The sequence below is a fragment of the Pagrus pagrus genome (assembly GCF_965226575.1).
Source record: "Pagrus pagrus genome assembly, chromosome: 9".
Lineage (NCBI taxonomy): Eukaryota > Metazoa > Chordata > Actinopteri > Spariformes > Sparidae > Pagrus > Pagrus pagrus.
This window is the reverse complement of record NC_140193.1, coordinates 19,040,100-19,060,320: the sequence shown is the minus strand read 5'-3', so window position 1 is coordinate 19,060,320 and position 20,221 is coordinate 19,040,100. Positions and strand designations below refer to the sequence as shown.

The window sequence follows — 20,221 nt, the reverse complement described above, 5'->3', positions numbered from 1 at the left end:
TTTTTAATGAAACTGTTGTCAGTTAACTCCAACCCTACCACCACTGTATTAGCAGTGACTTTTAGACACAGAGAGGATGAAAAGGGCTGTGTGTGGTGCTGTAGCTCAACATCTTTTTCCATGTTGACAAAACTAGCACACCCTTCTTATTACATGCAGCATTCATTAACTTGACCATCAATCCCCCCTTGTCCCAATTTGTCGGTTGAACTAAATCATCGTCTGCTCAAACATTACACGTGTGCCCTGGGGCCGGCCACACATTGAACCCGGCTTCGATTTAACTAGTGTTTAATGTTAAATCAATACTGTGGAGCATCAGACTTGCCACATGTGCTGCCTTTAATGACTGAAATATAGACATATCAGGTGAGACGTGTCTGTCTGGTAATCAGTGTGAAATGACCGCCCAAATAATTTTCCACTACAGCGATAGTGGCAGCAGTGACGGTGCTGTTGTTCGGCTACACTGCACAGCAAAACACAACATCCTGGGTTCAGTGAGGTACTGCGTAGCACTTAGATGCACTTAGAATCAACCAACCTATGTGTGATACTAAAGCTTTTACCTTCATTCTCTAGAGGCAATCGCTCCATTTAACCCCCATCTCTCTTTTTAGTGCATATAGGGCACTTTCTACCCAAATAGCGCAAAGAGGAAACGCGTAATGCAAGTTTTACACCCAGCGCACACGCTCGCTTAAAACTATCCTTCCACAAACAGCTATTAAAGGAGAGCTTTTATAAAACCCATATGAAGGCTAACCATGAGTTACAGAACAGGCAACACAACACAAATCTTTAGGGAATAAACTATTTGTGGCGACCAAAAACATCCCAGTGTTCATAATCAACGCAGGATTAGTTTACTCGTTATTACATGAGTCACTCTAATCACCCCCTCGCATGCGAGCAGCCGCCACCTACTGCGATCAAGCTTCAAATGTTGATGCCAGACAACCCTTATGTGCACACATCTAATAACCCAGTTACATCCTGATTGCTCCGAGCCGGATCTTGTTATAGATATCAGTGCTTTCTACTAAGCTACAAGTGGGTTGTGCCACGTCTTTCCACTCGCCAGTAATTGCTTTGGTATTTTTAGTTTGGCGGTGTCGGGGTAATTAAAACAAATAGGAGAGATAGTGGAGACAGAGATCTCCTGTGGGTGCTTGGTCAGAGTGTGAAGAGGTTTAGTAAGGTCAGACACTGCAATGTTTTCAATTAGACACCTCTGTGCTAATGAGGGTTTATTAAAGGGTGCGAGCACTTATGTAAACCAGGACTACTGAGTGACCAAAACAGCTACGACTCAAGATAAAAGAGATGAGAAGATGCTCTTTTTAGCTACACAACTTTAACCTGTCCCTCCTGGAAATGCATGTAAAATTATCCTAGAGCGCCTATGCTGCAGTTTTTAACCAAGCTGCTTGAAGCTCTGTAAGTGCTTCTGGTATTAATCTATAGGTGTTTGAACACACTGAATAATTAATTTATTTTTCCCGTCTAAAGTTTTTAAAGCAACAATTAGCCTGCAGATGACCTGTAACTGCTAACAGTATCACTGAAAGTGGACACTTAACACTTTTCTGAGAAAATATTCAGGCGCTTGGCAAAAAACATGCCATTACATTACCTAAAACTACCCCTGCCTGAGAGTACTAGGAGCACAAACTTGTTATAGTACTTTATTTCCGTATTAACATTAACTTTGTGCATATGAAATAATAAAAAAACAAGTGCTTAGGTGGAACAACTGCATATTCAAAGATCAAAATGCATAAAGCTACTCAGGAGAGATGAGAAAGAAGAGAGAGTGGGTGTTTTAACAGGTTAAATGAAAAGAAAATATGCAAATTGACAAAGTGTTTATTTTATATTCTGTAGATTTATACAATATAAAAAATGTACATTATGATCACAAAAATAACTGCAATAAATACACTTTATTTTTCCATGATCACTCTTAAAAAATAACATTACTGATTTCATGTCACGTTGTTAAAAATGTCTCTGTATTTACTCTCAAGTGTCTGAAAAGAGACAATCTCTTTCTATAACAACTTACATGTCCCTAAAGTCAGCCCTCCTCCCCTCCATGATGGCAGCCTGTGAGGAGGGTAGGGGGAGGGGGGAGTTCTGGAGGAACCTCCCTCAGGTGGTCGACTGTGGCCCCGCTGGAGCCGTCCATCTGTGTGTCTGTGGTCGACAGATGCAGGCGGAGGGAGCTGTGGCAGGTCAGGACGGCTGCTGGGAAGTACCCAGCAGGAAGAGACACAGCACGTTCAGCACCATCAGGACCAGCACCAACCCGACGAGAACCTTCTGCACCCACAGACACGTGTTCAGCTTCTGCTCCAGCCGGGAGTTGCAGGCCATCACACGCATGAGCTAGTGAGATAAAAAAATAAAATGGTTGACTGACCTAGTTTATTAATAAAATTAACATTAACAAATCATGTAAACCAATCATTAATTGAAAGGAATAGGTTGACATTATTTGGTAAAATAATAAGTGAAATAATAGTCACATGTCTGTGGGAGGAGTATGGAGTTGGAGAAGGGAGGCAATAGTTTTGCTTAACATACAGACTGCGAGCAAGGAGAAGCAACTATTCTAACTAAGTTTCAAAAACACACCTCTGTCAAATGTTGTATTTTGTTTGTTTATTATGTACATAAACCAAAATGAAAAGATGACTATTTTTGGTTTTAAGGGAACTTGAGTGCTTTGACTCGTCCCTGGTGAACAACAGTCAAGTGCAGAGTCTTGTTGTCACCTTGAGGTTGTGAGTCAATCAGCAGAGAGGAGACACTAAAGTGCTGGGCGGGCACTTGAACTGATGTTTGTCAAGATATTTCGACAACAGTTACAGCACGCAACTCCTCCCAAAACCAAAAATTATCAATTATTCTTTAGAGATGCTGGAAAGTGTGTTTTTCTTGACATTGGACAGAGTCAGGCAAACCATTTACCCTCGTTTCCAGTATTTATGATAATCTAGGCCGACTGCCTCACTGTGCCAGCTCCGTAGTTAACACACAGATATGAGTTATATTGATTTTCTTATCCCACTCGCAAGACAGCAACTAAGCTAAAACGCTGAACTATTCATTTAACTATGTAATAAACCATGTAGTTGTACCTCATGTTGTACACTTAACCTAGATGTTGTCCTTAATGATGCTGAATTTGAGACGTCATCCAGTGTCTGGGTGTGGGTGTTTTTGGATGATGCAGTAAAAATACAAAAAGCTGTTAATACATCTTTATTGGTGTGTTTCAACTGTCAGATGCCTTTATTAACAGTAGTTTAGTAGTTTTGGATGAGTCCGGATTGACTTGGTATTCAATCTGGATGGGATTCAGTAGATAAAGACTGAATTTTTATTTTTGGGTGAAATTATCCTTTAAAAATAATAAGCACTGCAGAAGAACAAGGCTTCTCTTCCACAATAACTCACCGCTGTGCTTAATTCCTGCTGTCCACTGCTCCCCATCTCCACAGGGCTGTCCCTGAGAGGACTCACTGTGGGTTTAAAGCTCTCCAGAACATGACAGCGCAATCTGTGGGAAAGTCACAAGCTAATGAGCGGAGGCCGTCGGGTGATATGCAGCCTACAAGTCCACTGTCACAGCTGTAATGAGAACTGCGTGGCAACAGACCATCACCGAGAGTGTACAACTTCTTTCACATATTTACTGACATGGCTCGATAAGACAGCTCAGATGGGTACCTGTGTTCCATGATCTTATTTTTCGTTACTTCTTTCCAGAACTGTGCAAGTTCTTGTGATCCAACATTGTCCATCTCGGCAGCCATAACCAAAAATCTATCCTGTGGAGAGGCTTGAGAACCTGAACAAAAACATGAAACAAGTTATGAGAGCCAATACAATGTTGTTGCTGTTTATCAGTCTTTAGATAGAGGGTTAGATTTTTCAGTAAATATGAAAGAAGAATTTAAATTGCTAAACCAAGGTAGCTGCTGGACTTGGTTGAGAAACAGAAACAGAGGGGCTCTGAGTGCTAGACATGACAGTATAGAAAAAAACCCCACCACAGCATAAAAGCTAAGAGGAAAAAAAAAAAACCTGAAATAGGTAGTGCTGATTCCTCTGAGTTCTATGCAGCACATCATGACCTGCAGCTGACATTTCAACGCTTTGAAGGCTACAAAATGTTTTAACTCGCATAGCGCTGTCAGCTGTCTGACGGTTTGTTTTTGGAAAGATGATTCTTTTATCACTCCTGAAATATGTATGTCAGGTACAGCAAAAGTGGTTTGTTGGGAAGGTAAGAGACCGGACCATTTGATTATTCTGAGGTTCAGCATTTGGAAGCATCTACTGTGAGAGGAGAAGAGTGCAGATCTAAGTGCAGTACCTCCATGTAGAGATACCACTATATCTACTGATGCTCCGGGTTCACAGCTGCTGCTGCTGGGCTTCACTCTGTACTTCTCAGGTGCTGTGGTCCGTACCTGTGAAGACACAACAGGCATTGTTCGACTGTCAGAAAGTAGGAATAAAGCCAGACACAATTTGCCTTGTTTTGTCTAATAGTCTAAAACCATAAGAAAGTCAATGTACAATCAGTGTTTCCCACACATAGACTTTACATAGACGGTCCTCCCAGGTATATCAACGTCCACCGAAGTTAATTTAGCCAATTCATTTTAAAAACATTTCTTTTCAATCCCTCGGAGAGAATGACGGCATTCATGATCGATTAACTAATGGACAATCTGCCCTCGCTCTACACCTTTACACCACCTTGTAGGCCTTCTTATGCCATTGTCTCGTACAAGCTTTTAAGTGCACCTGGTTGTTGCGATGTCATTTGGTACCACGCTGGTTTTTAATAGTTTTGAGACTACATAATTGACAACAAGCCTCCTCTACAATTGGCTCACCTGCTGTTTTTGGCTGCAGGGCTTTTATCCCATCGTGCCCCCTTTAATTAATCCTCAGTCTTCGATTGCTCAGTTCACTGTACAGACTGTAAAGCCCACCGAGGCAATGTGGTCGTGATTTTGGGCTATATAAATAACATTGATTGTCATTTTGATTTGATTTGTGATAATGCAATCATGGATAAAAAAAAATCCCCAAAACGAGGCGTGTTTTTTGGTTGATTTTATAGAACATACTGTTTAAAAGGAAATCAACAGAGCAGACACGTACTACAAATGAGAACCAGAAAGGCGAGGTGAGCCCGTGTGTGTGCATTAAGGTGGACAATTAAAGCCACACGCGATTCTAAAAAAATATAGTTGATTTTTGAGGCTCATTTCCAGGTCGTCAAACACAGATGCTTTGTTTGTCGGTTTTGGCTAATAAATGAGTCCCAATTACTCGTCAACACTGTTAATTTTCTGTAATTTCTAATCTATTCCAATAATTTGAACATTCATAACAGTTGTTCTGTAAACAGATGACACATGCATGTGAGTGCCTTTACACTCACCTTGAAGGCCACTTGATTTTTGGTCACATTGCTCAGGATAATGAGGCTTTTTTTCTCTGTCTCCCCAGAACCAAAGCTGAGCTCCTCTGCAGGGCTACAGTGAGAGAAAAAAAAAAACAGTGTGAGAAACAAGAGCTACTTTAGAAAGCTGCCTGGGTGGAAATCAGAGGCTCAGGTCACAGTAATTTTGCGCTATAAAAGTGTCTATTTGTGGACTTCAATAGTGATGCAACTGCTAGATGCAGACAGGAGTTCCTCTTTCATTCCCAGCATGCTTTGTTGTTTTTCTCCTATGTGTCTTATTAATACGAAATGGGCTGCTACAATTTCTGTGCCTCTTGCAAGCTTTTCTTGCGACACTTCCCCTTCCATCACCAACTATCTGCTTCTCTACAAGACAGCCAGATAAGAAAGGTAATAACGCACGACCTGCCTTGACTCCCTTATCATACCAGCAGATGCTTTTGTGGTACATACTACCAAACATATTTGCAATTAATCACATTACCAAAAACCAACTGACAAACAAAATAATATGGAGCTGAATAATTAGCTGATTCATTGATTAGGTGATCGACCTGTTTACCAAGTTGATAGGAGAGTTAACATCCTGTGGTTTATAGATTTCAAGACAGCTTCTTCCTCAGCTCCTGACTGCATTTGTTTGAACCCCTTTCAAAGCCTCTGATATGCTGCTTATTTTTGACCCATATGGATCTCTTTAAGGCTTCCACTTGGCTCTCAGGCAATATGAGGAATTATATGATATTTTTCAGAAAAAAAAAAACTGTTAATATTTTTTCTCTGTCTCATGTGACTGTAGGGACATGTTGGTGTCTGTGTTTGAGCCTCAGCAGGGTTACCAAGGGACAAGTCATGTGAGCTCAGTGTATTGTTAGTGGTATTCAACATTAAGAAAGTACTTCGATCTAATCAGGAGTTGTTGCCATTAGAACAGGGTTGTAGCAACAACTCTTCCAGAGAGGCTGTCTCCATCCACAAAGAGCTTTCAGTGTCATTTCTCCTTCCCTGCTGGTGCAATCTCCTTGCAGCATGTTGTTTGAGGCACCAAGCAAACTAGAAGGCTATATTTATAGTGTCATTTTATTTATTTAGTGTAAATGGCTTGAACAACAATACTGCTGACCAGCAGGTCATGTGATTGGCCACCGCAGCATGATGTCGGGTTTCATTTCTCCCAAAGTTGATTCGGGTTCAACTCTTCACCACAGGGCCACTGCATATTTTTACAACAACCCTGCAGCCTAAACGCACTACCCACACTCAAAGTTAATGGATGGACCTGAATTTTTGGTGCCATGCCTGATTTGGCTTGAATGATGCCACACCATCATCTAAATGGACCTGTGACAGATTTGCTTACTTGCTACTTAATATGCTGCAGCTGACCAGTTCTATTCAACAAGCAATGAAAGACATGTTCATGTTTATAAGTCAGACAGGAGGGAAACTTCAGTTGAAATCTTAACGTGGTTTGTTTCTCAAAGGCTGTGGCTTTTTGTGCTGTGGTGCTGGATGTTGTCTAACTTTTGGTCAGAGTGATCATATGCCTATGATACAACACTAATGTTACTGCCATATGCAAATATGCCTGCAAATGAGGCAATTACATGGGCTGTATGGAAATAAGTTGTCTATCCATGTAGTTGGCACCATTATGAAACCAAAAGTATAAAACATAAATTTCTCCCTTTTGGTTTCTTATTTTGTCTACAAGGAGGAACACGTTACATTTGAGTTGGACTTTGAGCAGAAAAGAGTAGTGATCACACATCAAAGCCGTGAAATCTTGAGCCAAAGCAAATCTGTGACCTAATATCGGAGGCACATTGCCTCCTTCTCTGACGCATGTTGCTGGTGTGCACTTGATGATTCTTGAACAATTTCTCAACAGTCTAACTTGGCTATAAATAGTATGTGATTTGATGAATTCAGCTGCAGTGAACAGTGAACACTTATTGCATCGGGGACTTTAACTTTGCCAAGAAGAAACCAGCAAAAGGATTATTATATTTGCTTCATATGTATAAAGCTGCTCATTGATGCTTCATGGACTAAAATTGCTAAGAACAAAGATATATTTTTTTCATGCCTTTATGTGCCCTTTTCTCCAGTAAACCAGCTGTAGAGTTTGGCGCTCGCTGGAGCTCAGAGTTAGTCTTCGGGCTCTGGAAACCTTTGGCAAACACAAGATCAAAGCCCCCCTATTCCCCTCTAAAGCCCACAGCCTCGAATTAAGGCTAACACAGCTCAGAAGCATAATTGCATTTAAGGCTCATTTAAATCTGTTTATCACTATAATTCACAGCCCAGAGCTGTCAAAATCCTCACATCAAAGCCGCTACTCTATAAAAACAGAACTCAACGGACAATATTCATGAGAATGAGGAGTAGTATCATACAGTGTGTGAATGCACTACTAAGTTTTTACCCGACAACGAGCCAGATCATTGTGTTATTGCTGTACTCCTTTGCAATACACCACTCTCCAAGACAAAAGCCCCTTTGCAAATCCAATGAATGCTCAATTAAAACATGTCCTTAAAGTTCAATTGATCATTGGCCACTGTCTCTCACTGAACTATTGACTGGTAGCATCCTTAATTCCTGCCCACGTGTGACCAGATCAATTAGGCTGTAAAGATACAAACACATCAATAATGGCTTTAGGCTTTGAGCCAATATGTGAGGAGAACATTTTTGTCAATATGTACAAGGCAATTAAAATTTCTTTTTACGTATGGCAACCCAACACACAAACACAGTTACCGGTTCACTAGGTACACCTAGCCAGGATAATGGAGTGTTAATACGACATTTATCACGCAATAAATCATACCAGTGCAACACCTGAAAAGGTTGTGGGGTGTCTTTTCAAGGTAGAAATTTTGGGAGCAGAGGATGGAAGAAGCTGGATTGTTTGCACATCAAACACCAGCTGGATACAGGTTCTAATACCAGAATTGGAAATTCTTCTGATACAGCCTAAAATGCTGGAATCAGTACTGGCGAATACAGGAGTCAGTCTATCCACTGATCCGATTTGCCTAAATAAATAATTTTTTAGAAACGGGACCCTGCTACTTCCCAGTAGTGACCTATACAGGTTTGTGAGACTTACATCCATCCAGGGTCAGCAGTATAGAGAAAATAAGGCCATTAAAAAGTGCATGACACAATAATACCCCACTGGTATTGGATTGGTACTCCCTTCAAGTTCAGGTATCAGAACCGATATCTGGAAGGATATATGTTATTGGAACACTTGCAGTGCAGTTTGTTCAGGCTGCTGTGAAAGCCGTCAGTCGAACTCTGGTCCAGACTGAACAACTGGAGTTTTACAATGACTTCCAAAGCTAAACTAAGAGATGTATCTGCTGATTGTGAACTGTTCAGGAAGCACTAGTATAAGTGCATTTATTCAAATCATTTGGTAACCATGGTTGCATGTGAGTGGCGTGCGGGGATTTTCCTTGATCAAAGCAGTGTGTTGAGCTTGAACCTTAATCTGCGTACTTTGGGAGTGCCTTAAAGCCCATAAAAAGGGCATGACACAATAATACCCCCTTGTTATTTCTCACAACATTTGGTAGATTTGCCGGTCTAACAATACAACTATCACAATAAGTTTTATCTTCATGAGCTCTTTGTGACACCAGAAAACACAAATATACCCATGAGAGGCACTAAAGTGCTGCGTGACCTGCTGTCTGCCACCAGAATTTGATTTTTTCACGTTGTTCCGTGTAGCGATGATGACACAAGATGACAGTTGCCAGAACTGTCCAATCAATGATTAACTGTTGGTCTGTATGCTGTCATATTTAATCCTTTAAAAAGTCAGTGTGAAGAGGAACCTGGACAAGAACTTGTTCATTTTCTTCCCTTCAGTCTTGAACAAATTAAACAATCTACAGGTGTTAAAGTGACCTAAGGAATAAAAAAATGACACATTAGGCTCTGTGTGAGCCTCTACGCACCTCCAATTTGTTGTGACTATGCCACAATAATCTACAGAAGAAGCCTGTGCACGTGTGGAAAGTATATATGAAAAACAGTACGAACAGAACAACTACATATCCGTAGAAAATGCAGCCATCCGTGTACGTGCCTGTTTGGGTGTATATTCAGGCCTCTATGCTGTTCTTATAGTAGGCACAGTGGTGCTTTGAGCTAGATGCTAATGTCAGCATGTTAACATGTTCATGATGACACAATTACCATGGCCACCACGTGTGTCATAGTGTGTTAGCTGACAGTTGATTATCAGCACTTAACACAAAGCACAGCTAAGGCTGATGGGAATGTCAGTAGTTTTGCAATCATTTAGCCATGACGGTACTTTTGACCTGATGGCGATGATAGATGAAGAGTCAGGGAATCACCAAAGTGATTACAATACATCCTCTGACAACCATGAATGCATTTCAAGGCTTGGATCTGGCAGTTGTTGAGACATTTCAATTGGGACAAAGTTGTCAATAGATTGACCAACCAACAGGAAAAGGAGAGGTTGTATGCACAGGTAAATTTGTATGGCCCCGTAAATGTTTGTAATGCGCAGTCAGACATCTTAGTCAAACATCTTATGTAAACAAAACACTGGCTATAGTATACTTGCAGACAAGACCTTTCCTTTCTCACAACAATGTGACCACAGTCAGCTGTAACCTACCTAACATCCAGCAGAAGCCCTTTGAAGGTGGTCAGTGGCTTCCTGGCTCCTTTGATCCTGGCGTTTGTGTCCGTTTTATCATTGTCCTCTGCCCTCAAACTGTCGTCCAGGAAATTCACCTGGAACAACAAAGAGCACTTAATTAGAAAAGAGTCAGAATACTGATAGTGTAATCATGCGACCCTTATCTGGCTTCTTCACTGTTAATGAAATGTTTGACCCATGCCCTTCATGCGGAAAAAGCTATCAGTTAATGAAGCTCTCAACAGTCATCTGTAATGATTAATAAATGGTTCTTGTGAAATAAGGGTAAAGGGTTACGTTATCAAAATAGGATCTTCCTTGAAAAATTTATTTTTTCTTGAACTGAGAACTCCCGTGATGTCTCCTGACCTTTGTTCATAGTAGGATTACAGAACAAGCAACGTGGCCATTTGAGGACACAACCAAAGTAACCCACAAACTCATGACTTTTGAAAAAACAAAGAACCATGAACCAAAGCAGTTCAACCAGACAAACATATTGTCATAGTATTACTCATTCAGGGAGAGTTTTGCTTCACATCCCAAAATTTTTATCCAAAACATCAGCAGATGGATCAGAAGACTATACAACAGCTGACAGGATATAATTGTGAAACGTCTGCATTAAGTGATGGATATTATACAATAAAGCACGTGAGCTGGGTAAATGGATGCTTTCACAGTGTTTCCGTTGCCACATATTGTGTAAGACAGATGGTGAGGGTGAGCACATCGTGGGATGAACGGGGGGGAAGGGGGGCAAAGGTGAGCGGAGTCTGCATGTGATGGGAACATTTGTGACTCAGAGGGGAAGTGTGTCATTTGCTGTGATAAGCAACATAACATGTCATCTTAATTTAATGGCTGACTGTCATGCAACTGCCACAATGAAGACATCAAGAGATAACCAGCTGCTGATGAAATGTCTCTATTTATTAGTCATCTTAAAGAGCAAGCTCAACACAATTAGGTAATAATGCGGGTAGAAAAACATACTTGAGTATTAAATAAAACAAAGTTTTATAGGCAGTTTTTATAATCAAAATTACAGTGATTTAGTGAGAATCATTGGCACTGGTTTTGCCATATCAGTTAATACAAAACTTCATTTTAGATTTACAAAAGGACAAAACAAATAATTTATTTTAAGAAACAAATTGATTAAATCAAAACAATTACACTATAATGATCATGCACAATGAAATAAAATAGACCATCATAAAAAACATCTAAAACTTGTGAATTTGACCATGATTTCTACACATTCTGTGTAAGATATGAAATTCAAAGACATTAAAAAAAAAAATCATTGAAGATCGTAATTAAAAATGTTCCTAAATGGAAGGATTAGTGAAATGCTCATTAAAAGGAGTGTCTACTGGTTTTATACAGTACATATTAAGGCACAAAACAAGATACATATTTAGCACCCTCCAGAGTCACAGACCTGGTAACGGATCATGTTAGAGGACAAGGCACAGAGGGCTTTTATTTAAAATTCCTTCAAAGGCAAGCGTGTCAAAGATGTAGTGCTGAGGGGTTAATAACTTAATCTACAAAATTAAAACGGTAATTAGTTGTTTTTAATCTGAGGTTATTAGATAAGATTGTTAAAGCAGTAGTGACTGTACTAGCTCTCTCTCTTCGAGCTGATTATAACATGAAATGCGTCTCGCTTGGTTCAGTGTTTACATGATATTGTGCAAAAGCTAGGCTACATCATATAGCCTACATCCCTTGAGAACAACGTCAGAAATGTTGTGGTCTTTACACAGTGCAATACAATTTAGGAGGGTTAAATTCAAATGTGAGGGTCCAGGGCAGGTCAAGGGGTGGTGATGACATCAGTCGACTGGGAGGGAGGTGCGCTCACAATAATTTTGGAGTCTCGTGAGTACACCTGCCTTTCCAGCCTGTAGAAATCTTCCGGACTCTGAGCTCGGTGTGTGAGATGGGGTGTGATCCTAACACTGCCTTACCACCACCAGCCCTTGTTTCAAAACAGAGAGAGAGGCAATTAGCTTATCAAGTTGTCAGCGCAGTGCTGCCTGGAACCCATGGGAATTCAGGTTGGGATGGGTGGTGGCAGGGGACGGGAGGGGAGGGGAGAGGAGGAGAGTCTTGTTTATTTGGGCAAGCAGCAGAGAGATGAGCACAAGTAACGTGGAATGCGTTCAGACTGGCTCGAAGTGCTGACAGGTTGGTATATTAACACAGTGCCACGGGTTTAGTCACAGCACGGGCAACCAGTGTTAAAGTCTAATTCATGATGTCTGATGAAACGACTTCATTCTGCAAGCAGAGGTGCTGAAGATGTAAAACATATCAATTAACCTGTTATGACAACTACAAATTTCACTTAAGCGTTTATTTTAGGGGCACTAGAAGAAAAATATTAATGAGGTAATAATATAAACACATTTTTTTCCCCATAAATAAATAAACAAGCTGTTCTCAGAGGAAAATAAGGTCCCCAGAACACTGTTTGAGGCTAGAAAGGTGGCAGGGTCTGCCAAATATAAACAAAGTAAAACAGTATGAAACTGTGTTGTCCGTTAAGGTCAGTTTGTTTATTCAGTCACGAAAACAAAGAGTTTGTTCATTTTGTTTGTTTAGGCATAAAAAATGTGCTTTCTCTTCTGTTTTAAATGTCTTCCCCAAAACTACATAATGCAACTATTTAACCTCTCTCAACCTTTTCTTTCTTTGTACTGTGTCTGCTTTAGATGCTTTCATTTGTTTTTGCTCAATATCTAACAGAAAGCCTTGAATGTGCTTCAGGCTGAAGGGCGAGGTTTGTAAAGTTTCCTGGCTTCAGTTATAATTGGTGTGTAACCTTCAACCAGTATCAGAAGCCACATGAATAACCGTCATTTTATTTCCTGTAAAATTCAAGGCTGTTGCTAGCCGGAGAGAAATGTCTGACTAACTGCTTTTAAACTGTTATCCTCTCAGCCTTAATATTCCTTAACAGCCCCTTGAGAGCATTTGTAGTCAGACATGTTTACTATCATAACATACTCATTGTGTATGTGTCATAACAGAGTGGTTGTTTAACTAGTTTGCCAGGCAAACCTGAAACGGATCTTGCCCTTCCCTGCAGAGCTGACTCATATGTTTTGGTGTGCAACACCTCAGAGGACTGTAGTGCTTGTTACAACATTGGGTTTCGTATCTGGAGATGAAATTAAGCTATGAATGCTCTAATAGGGAGCTTTGCACCTTTTTTCCAGGGCTATGAGGACAATTTTTAGGCCAGTCGCACTAAAAATAAACCTGAAAGAGTGTGAGTTGCAGCCAAGTTTATATTTTACAGTAAGAACATTAACAAACTCCGAACTCGTGCCTGTAGATTATTACCGAGGCTAACAATTGAATGATTTGCATATCTCTGCTTTGCAAATCTAAATCTGTTGTGCATGACCAATGTGGTGTTTATTAACAATGGGAGCACTGTTTGTTTGTTGGGGCTTAGGAGGCTCATGGGAGTAGCTTTGGGTGACGCAGCGCCGCTATGTCTCTCTCCCTGCCGTGTCCTATAGGCAGCAGGCGACAAGAAACAGCTTCTTTAAACTACAGCACAGTTATGTCCTCACATCAAATGTAGGCCAAGTCTGCAGCTCCCTGCTGTGACAGCAAAACAACAAGATATCTGAAAATAACAGCTGTAACACCAAACAACATCATACACACAAGTCTTCAATAGTCATTCCCTGATCGTGGGCATATCCTGAGATGCCCTCTGTCTATTTCCATGCAGGCTTTCTCTGCATGCTGCTCGCCAGAAAAGACGCTAAAAAGATTATGAAGCCAGGGCTGGATGGTCCTGTAGGGAGTGAGTAGAATATGACATAAGCTGCAGCTTTGACAGCATGTAGGTAATATTTCGTGACACCACAGTGAGGAGGAGGCTCACGGTCGCTGTAGACATATTCAAGATGAAGCCTGTGGGGCATCTGAGTAACGGAGCTCCACTGGGGCTGCACGCTGCTGTTTGGCGGGAATATGAATCTAGCTACAGCAGGGAAGAGCTTAAATGACTGATTTTACAACCTCTGTGGACCATACAAGGAGCTGAGAGGATGAGAGGCAGAGCGCTGGCTGCGATGCATGGGCTTTGTTGGCGGGATTTAACTGCGGCCAAAGACGTTAGGAGTCACCTTCACAGAGACAATAAGCAAGAGCTTAACGAAAAACGAAATCGGGGCATTACTTGCCACTTAATTCACAGCTGTCACCACAGAGTGGTCTGATTACATGCTGTAATCTCAGGCACTTAACTTAAAGAAAGTGAGTGAAAGAAGAAACAGTCGAAATGTCTGACCATAGGGCATCTTATTTGACTAATACCAGAATCAGAATAGATCATGACTCAATCACCTATAAGAGTAGCTACACTGATGACAACAAAAACACTATTAATTTTAACACATTCATTTGCCAATTTTATTCAAACATAACACTTACTAATCTTTAGTCAGATGGACAGTAAGATCAAAGTCCCTGCGCACTTTGTGGAGCCTTACAAAACACACAAGGAGCAGTTCTGCTTCATACTGTAGAGAGATTAAATAGTGAAGACACGTAATCATTTGACTTAAAGTTCGAAGCGCTTCTGCTTTCTGCAAGGACTGATAATAATTAAAAACAAACCTGGAAGAAAATTTACCTTTTTGGGTTTTACTGCAACCTCGGTTGAGTTGAAGCTGGACTCAAGTCCATCCTTGCTCTCTAGTTCACCCTCTTTGCTCTCCGTCTCGTCCTCGCTAACAATGGGTCCGTTGTCGCAGATGGGTGTTTGGAAGTCGTCATCAGGGAGAGGCGGGTAGCTATATTTGAAGGAGTCCTGTAAGTTAGCCAGATAAGTCATATCAGTGAACGCATAGTTTTTCAAGCGTATACATCAATTTAAGATGAGACTGTCACAAGGAATGTCTTCAGTGAGTAAACAAAGTCTTATGACTTGCATATGAATAAATATAAAATAAGGGTAATCAGGGGAAAGTCTGATAAATAATAGAATTAATGTTTATCAGATTATCATTTACCATTTAATACTGAAGTGATGAAGTAAATGTTTTTATTTTCAACTGAACAGCTGTTACCTGACAAACCTGATTAACCTTTCTTTCACAAAGGACAGCGTCAACAACCATAAAGTAATAAATCAATATTAAAGATTTAATCATTGAGTAGGTAGCTGTTTATCAGGCTAAAAAGACTTTTGAAGCAGTTACTTTGCAAAAATTGCACAAGTGTTTCGTACATTCCTATGATCGAGTTCTACTCGTTCAAAGTAGTTTAATGAATGACAGTTCAGTTATCTTTTTCTTTTTGTATGAAGATTTTAACAACTATAACAAAATAAACAACAACAACAACAACAAAACCACATTGATATCTGCCACAACTTTTTCATTTGGTGCATTCATAGCAAAAATATTTCACGAAATGGTTCATATTCAGAATTTGCAATAACTGAAAGATGACAAACATGGACGAATTGTGACTAATCCAAAACTGACTGAAAGAAATTGATTGAAGCATGATGTATGAAAGTCTGAAGATCACATACAGAAAGACATAACAACATACCGTTCCACCCATGTGAGGTGGCAGGTACTCGAGGCCGATGAACGTCTGGATCTCAGACTTGGTTGCAAACTTGAGCTTGCTGATCGCCTCAGGACCCAACCACGACTTCACAATCTTCCACGCAGCTGAAATAGAGACATATTTATGCTCAAGATGACAGAATCACTTTATTATTTAGTTAAGTTTGTGTGGACTGGTTAGAGAGGGCATGCTCATTCTCACCATTCATGATCCAAGGCATATCCACGATGATCATTTTGGCTAAAATGATACAAAGAAGAAGTTTGTCCATGAGTATTATGTTAAATCAAATTCCCATATTTGACTTGAAAGTATCTATAAAGCCATATGAATGAACAAAAGATATGTGAATGTGGATTAATATTTGTTGCGTATTTATAACAACTTCTGTTAGGGACTTACATAAAAACTTAGGATAATACACTTTGAAGCAATTGATAACGTACTTGACGAACTCCATGTCCTGAAACACAAAGTGGGAAAAAACACTGACGTAAAAAGCAGAACCACACAGTTAAAGCTCCCTCAGCCATAAAAGAAGCTTTATGGATTTCAACAGGGAGAATGTTTGTTCACTCTTAACCACTTCTAGCTCTGTAGTGACCCACTTCACAGAACATCAAAATTCATTACAAGCTCCTCTCAATGATTCCTCACTCAATCCCCCTCAAATGACCTGAGGATGTTATCTCGCCGTGTTTTTAAATTGCTGTTTTGCCACCATTTGATTGCACCACCTACATCTAACAGCGCTTATCATTTCAAGGCAACGATCTTCATAAAAACAAGTTAAAAAAAGAAAGTTCACAGTAAATGGCTAAGACTTGAACGTATCTTCTCCACACATGTAATAACAGGGCTCCTCAGTCAATTGGGTAATTTTAGTTCAGTGTGCTACAAAAAACATGCATGGCTAACAGATGAAATACATGCTACAAATCTCTCACTTTTTTCCCGGGAAAATGATAAATGCTTATCTTACTTACTTACTGCTTTACGTTTATCACAATCATCAGACAGCAGCCGATACGTCAATAGATAAAGCCCCTCTACCCTGGCAAGGCTCCATAATTGGCTAGAAGCCTCATTGCTATGCAGGAGACTCACTCCTGGGCCTTAATGGGATCATAGTGGCTACCCTTGCACCAGCCCGTACTGTGGTTCAACAAGCCTCCATAAGGCTGCTTTCCAATATGACTTTCTAATCTACTCATTTCATATTTAAGTTGCACAGTTATTTATCCCTCTTTGCCTTGCTTATGTTGGTTTATTTGTGTTTAATTGAACCATTTCTCCAGGAGAGAGCCTAGCCATTGAAACACCATGGCTGACAGAGAGCTTCATCAAGGAGCTAACGCCTGCGACACACAGCGAGTCTTGCGGATTAGACAGTCCACTCGATTTGACCAACGGGATTTAAAGGTTACTTTAATCTCCAAAGTGTAAAACCATTGAGGAGCATCAGTGCCTGCAAGACCACAGCTCAAACGGCAAGAAATGTGAGGATACTCCACAGCATTTATGTGACAGTCACAGCCAGGAAACGCTCTCTTTCTGACATGAGAGTGAGCTTATTTAACAGAGAGAGAGAAAGAAAACGCTAAGTAAATTATACTGGAGACCTGGATATAACTAGAGCTGCAATGATTAATCAATTATTTGTCATTAAATTGATCACCAGCTAATGTGATATTTGGTTTGAATATTTTTTAGGAAAAAATTCTCTGATTCCAGCTTCTTAAATGTGAATATTAAGAGCCAAAACCAACCTTTTATTACAGCATGACACACAAACAAAAAAGGAAGTCGAGTGTTTCCTTTCAAACACCATCATCAAGGACTTACTATATTGCTGAGGCCAGACTCTGACATGTCAAACACCACGGTGAGTGGCATCCCAGGTTCTTTCTTCGCATACCGCTCCAGCCAGAAGGCAATGTACTTCTTCTTGTCCAATATTGTTTTTGCATCCTTCACGTGTAACTTTACTTTGAACCAGACTAAACAAAGTAAACAGAGAAAATTATTATTAAAAAGGTATTACTAGTTTTGTATTTGTGTAGAATTTCAGTGAGAGATTTACTCTTTTAATGGATCATATGTCTTTGCCAGTTGTGTATAAAACTGTATAAAATTAGACTCTGTAAAATAGTAATAGAGGATGTACATACAGAGCTTGTTGCCCTCTTTGTCATAGCCGTGGAGGAAGACAGCACCAGTCTCGAACATCCATCTGGGAATGGCGTTCTCAGTGAGATCTAAAATACACATGCAGACACACAATTCAACTGTTAACTGGTTTGATAATCTAACTATTAGCCTTGTAGGGTCCCTTCAGATTTCTACAGACTGTTTTAATCCTTAAATGAACTTCTAAAATGGAACAAAAAATCTTGAATTCATTTTTTTTTTTTACTGATTGTATGAATTTTCATCATGTCTTGGCAACACTCAGCGAAACAATCTTGCTCTATTCCTGGAGATGAGTCACCATCAGCACAAATAAAATTGGTAAACAGCTGCAACTGTATAAAACAAACATGTGATGAACCTTGACTGTAAAGCTGCACAGTACTTTCCTGAGTTTCTAGAGGAAGTCTTTCTCTTTCCATTATTTAACAGTTTTAAAGAACCTATCTGCTGAGGATCCCAGTTCCCCTAAAACCTGAAACTGCTTGAGTTGACAGTAAATAACAAACTTGTCATCAATCCAGGTCAAGAAACTGATAAAAGACCTTACAACATATGGCCCCTGGATACTAATTACTTGAATAAATCAAGTTTCCTAGAAACAACTGTTTGACAAATTGAATTTGCTGGATTAAAGACTAACAAACAGCATCATAAAATTCCCCAGAAACCAGGAACACTAGGTATTGTTCTCGAGGGTAGCGTACGCATGGAGAGATGGGTGTTTGACACACAATAACACTCTGTTTGGGTTCATCCCAGAGCAGCACAAAGACAACTACTGATCTGTGGCGCAAGCTTGCAAATATGTGATTACGGCAATGTCAACATTTCTGCTTTTAGGTAGACTGGATATTGAACTTGAAATTGTGCCTGTATTGAACATTTACAAAACAGAATTATCACGTTAACTTAGTCTCTGTTCATGATTTAAACCTATTTTTTATTTAGGAAATGTTCTGTTTTGACTAAATTTAACTTTTGCAAATGTTGGCATCTTTCAATAAATAAAAAGAGGGTTAGTACAGAAGCAAATCTGATTTTTCAAAGTAAGATTTAAAATAAAATATTGTTTTGGTATCAGTTTAGTGTCATAAAGGAAGTCCAGACCTACTTTTTGGCAATGTGAAATAACAAAACACTCAGCGTGACTTCCTACCATTCACACCGTACTCTTTCCTCCACTGAAAACTCTCATCAATCATTTTCAAGGCATCGTCGACAACATAAATTCTCCATGTCAGGTAGCCTTCCACCAGAGCATCATCCTGTTGGAGCCTCTCCACATCTCTGGAGTCATATTTATCTGTTGAATCTGTAAACATACATGACACAAAGGCTGAGTCACATGGTGTTCAAAAAAGAGGTCAAGTATCACTTTCAAGTTCAACCACTGACTAAAAACACACTGTTAAAGCCTTAAAGATCATATTGAGCTGCAAATTCAAATAAGGTCCACCTGGAGGCCATAACATTATACCCACACAGGCTATATTAGTCTAAACTAGTACATGTGGCAATTCAGGGCTAAAGCTAGCTAGTTATCTGCTGGAGCTTATCTAGGCTCTCAGCATTTAGGTCATGATGACATCAACATGACAAAGTAAAGTAGTGGCTCACTGTAACAAGTGCACAGCTAACGTGCAATACCGTAATGTAGCCAGCTGATAATAACAACACAAAATGAATGCAAAGGAAGTGACTGGTCATGGAGAAAGTTAATGTCAGCTTATCCAAAATAACTGTTACCTTGGAGGAACTCATTCTTAAATCTCTGTCTCGCCTCCTCAATTTTCTTCTCAAGGTCCTGTCAAAAGAGTTCACTCCGGTTAGACACGTCTTACATTTCGACATATAAACGTGTAAAAATATCTCAAATGCGCTCTAACGGTAGTTTACAATACCTGCGCTCCTTCGTGTTGATCAGTTTCAGCCATATTCAACTGTGCCCGAGTTCCCTTCTCTGATAGTTCCTTGTTGAGCTAGCTAGTTAAGCTAACGTGTAGCTAGGGGAATCAGTGCGAACTGTGAAACTGACGTCCCGGCGATGCCATTTTGGTTCAAGCCGTGGCCACACCTCTCCGTTTGTTGTTTGTTTGAACCGACAGTAGCAGAGGAAGTGTTGGCGTGTGTTCAGGATTAAAACGGAGGCGTTTATCTAATCACAAACATTACCCCATTCGTTCAAAAATGACAAGCGAGCTAAACACTTTCGCTTAATGTCG

At 40.1% G+C, this 20,221-nt stretch overlaps 1 protein-coding gene across 1 annotated transcript; it reads right to left on the bottom strand.

Annotated features, from left to right (window-relative positions):
- Window positions 1–1,853: 1,853 nt before the first annotated feature.
- On the bottom strand, window positions 1,854–20,214 carry mospd2 (motile sperm domain containing 2). Its single transcript, XM_084361464.1, has 15 exons — window positions 19,901–20,214; window positions 19,746–19,803; window positions 19,156–19,311; window positions 17,978–18,064; window positions 17,652–17,806; window positions 16,209–16,269; window positions 16,008–16,046; window positions 15,786–15,910; window positions 14,860–15,036; window positions 10,167–10,285; window positions 5,471–5,564; window positions 4,388–4,484; window positions 3,739–3,859; window positions 3,466–3,568; window positions 1,854–2,391 (listed from the first exon to the last, which is right to left on the bottom strand). Exons 1-15 carry the CDS (start codon window positions 19,931–19,933, stop codon window positions 2,239–2,241), a joined length of 1,578 nt encoding a protein of 525 aa, XP_084217590.1. The 5' UTR covers window positions 19,934–20,214; the 3' UTR covers window positions 1,854–2,238.
- Between the last annotated feature and the right edge of the window lie 7 nt (window positions 20,215–20,221).

Excerpts from the sequence above, each read along its gene's own strand:
- mospd2 (XM_084361464.1), bottom strand. The coding sequence starts at position 19,933 with ATGGCTGAAACTGATCAACACGAAGGAGCGCAG. Across the intron at positions 5,565-10,166 it reads GGGCTTCTGCTGGATGTTAG|CCCTGCAGAGGAGCTCAGCT; the intron begins GTAGGTTACAGC and ends CTCTCACTGTAG. Across the intron at positions 3,860-4,387 it reads AGTGGTATCTCTACATGGAG|GTTCTCAAGCCTCTCCACAG; the intron begins GTACTGCACTTA and ends GTTTTTGTTCAG.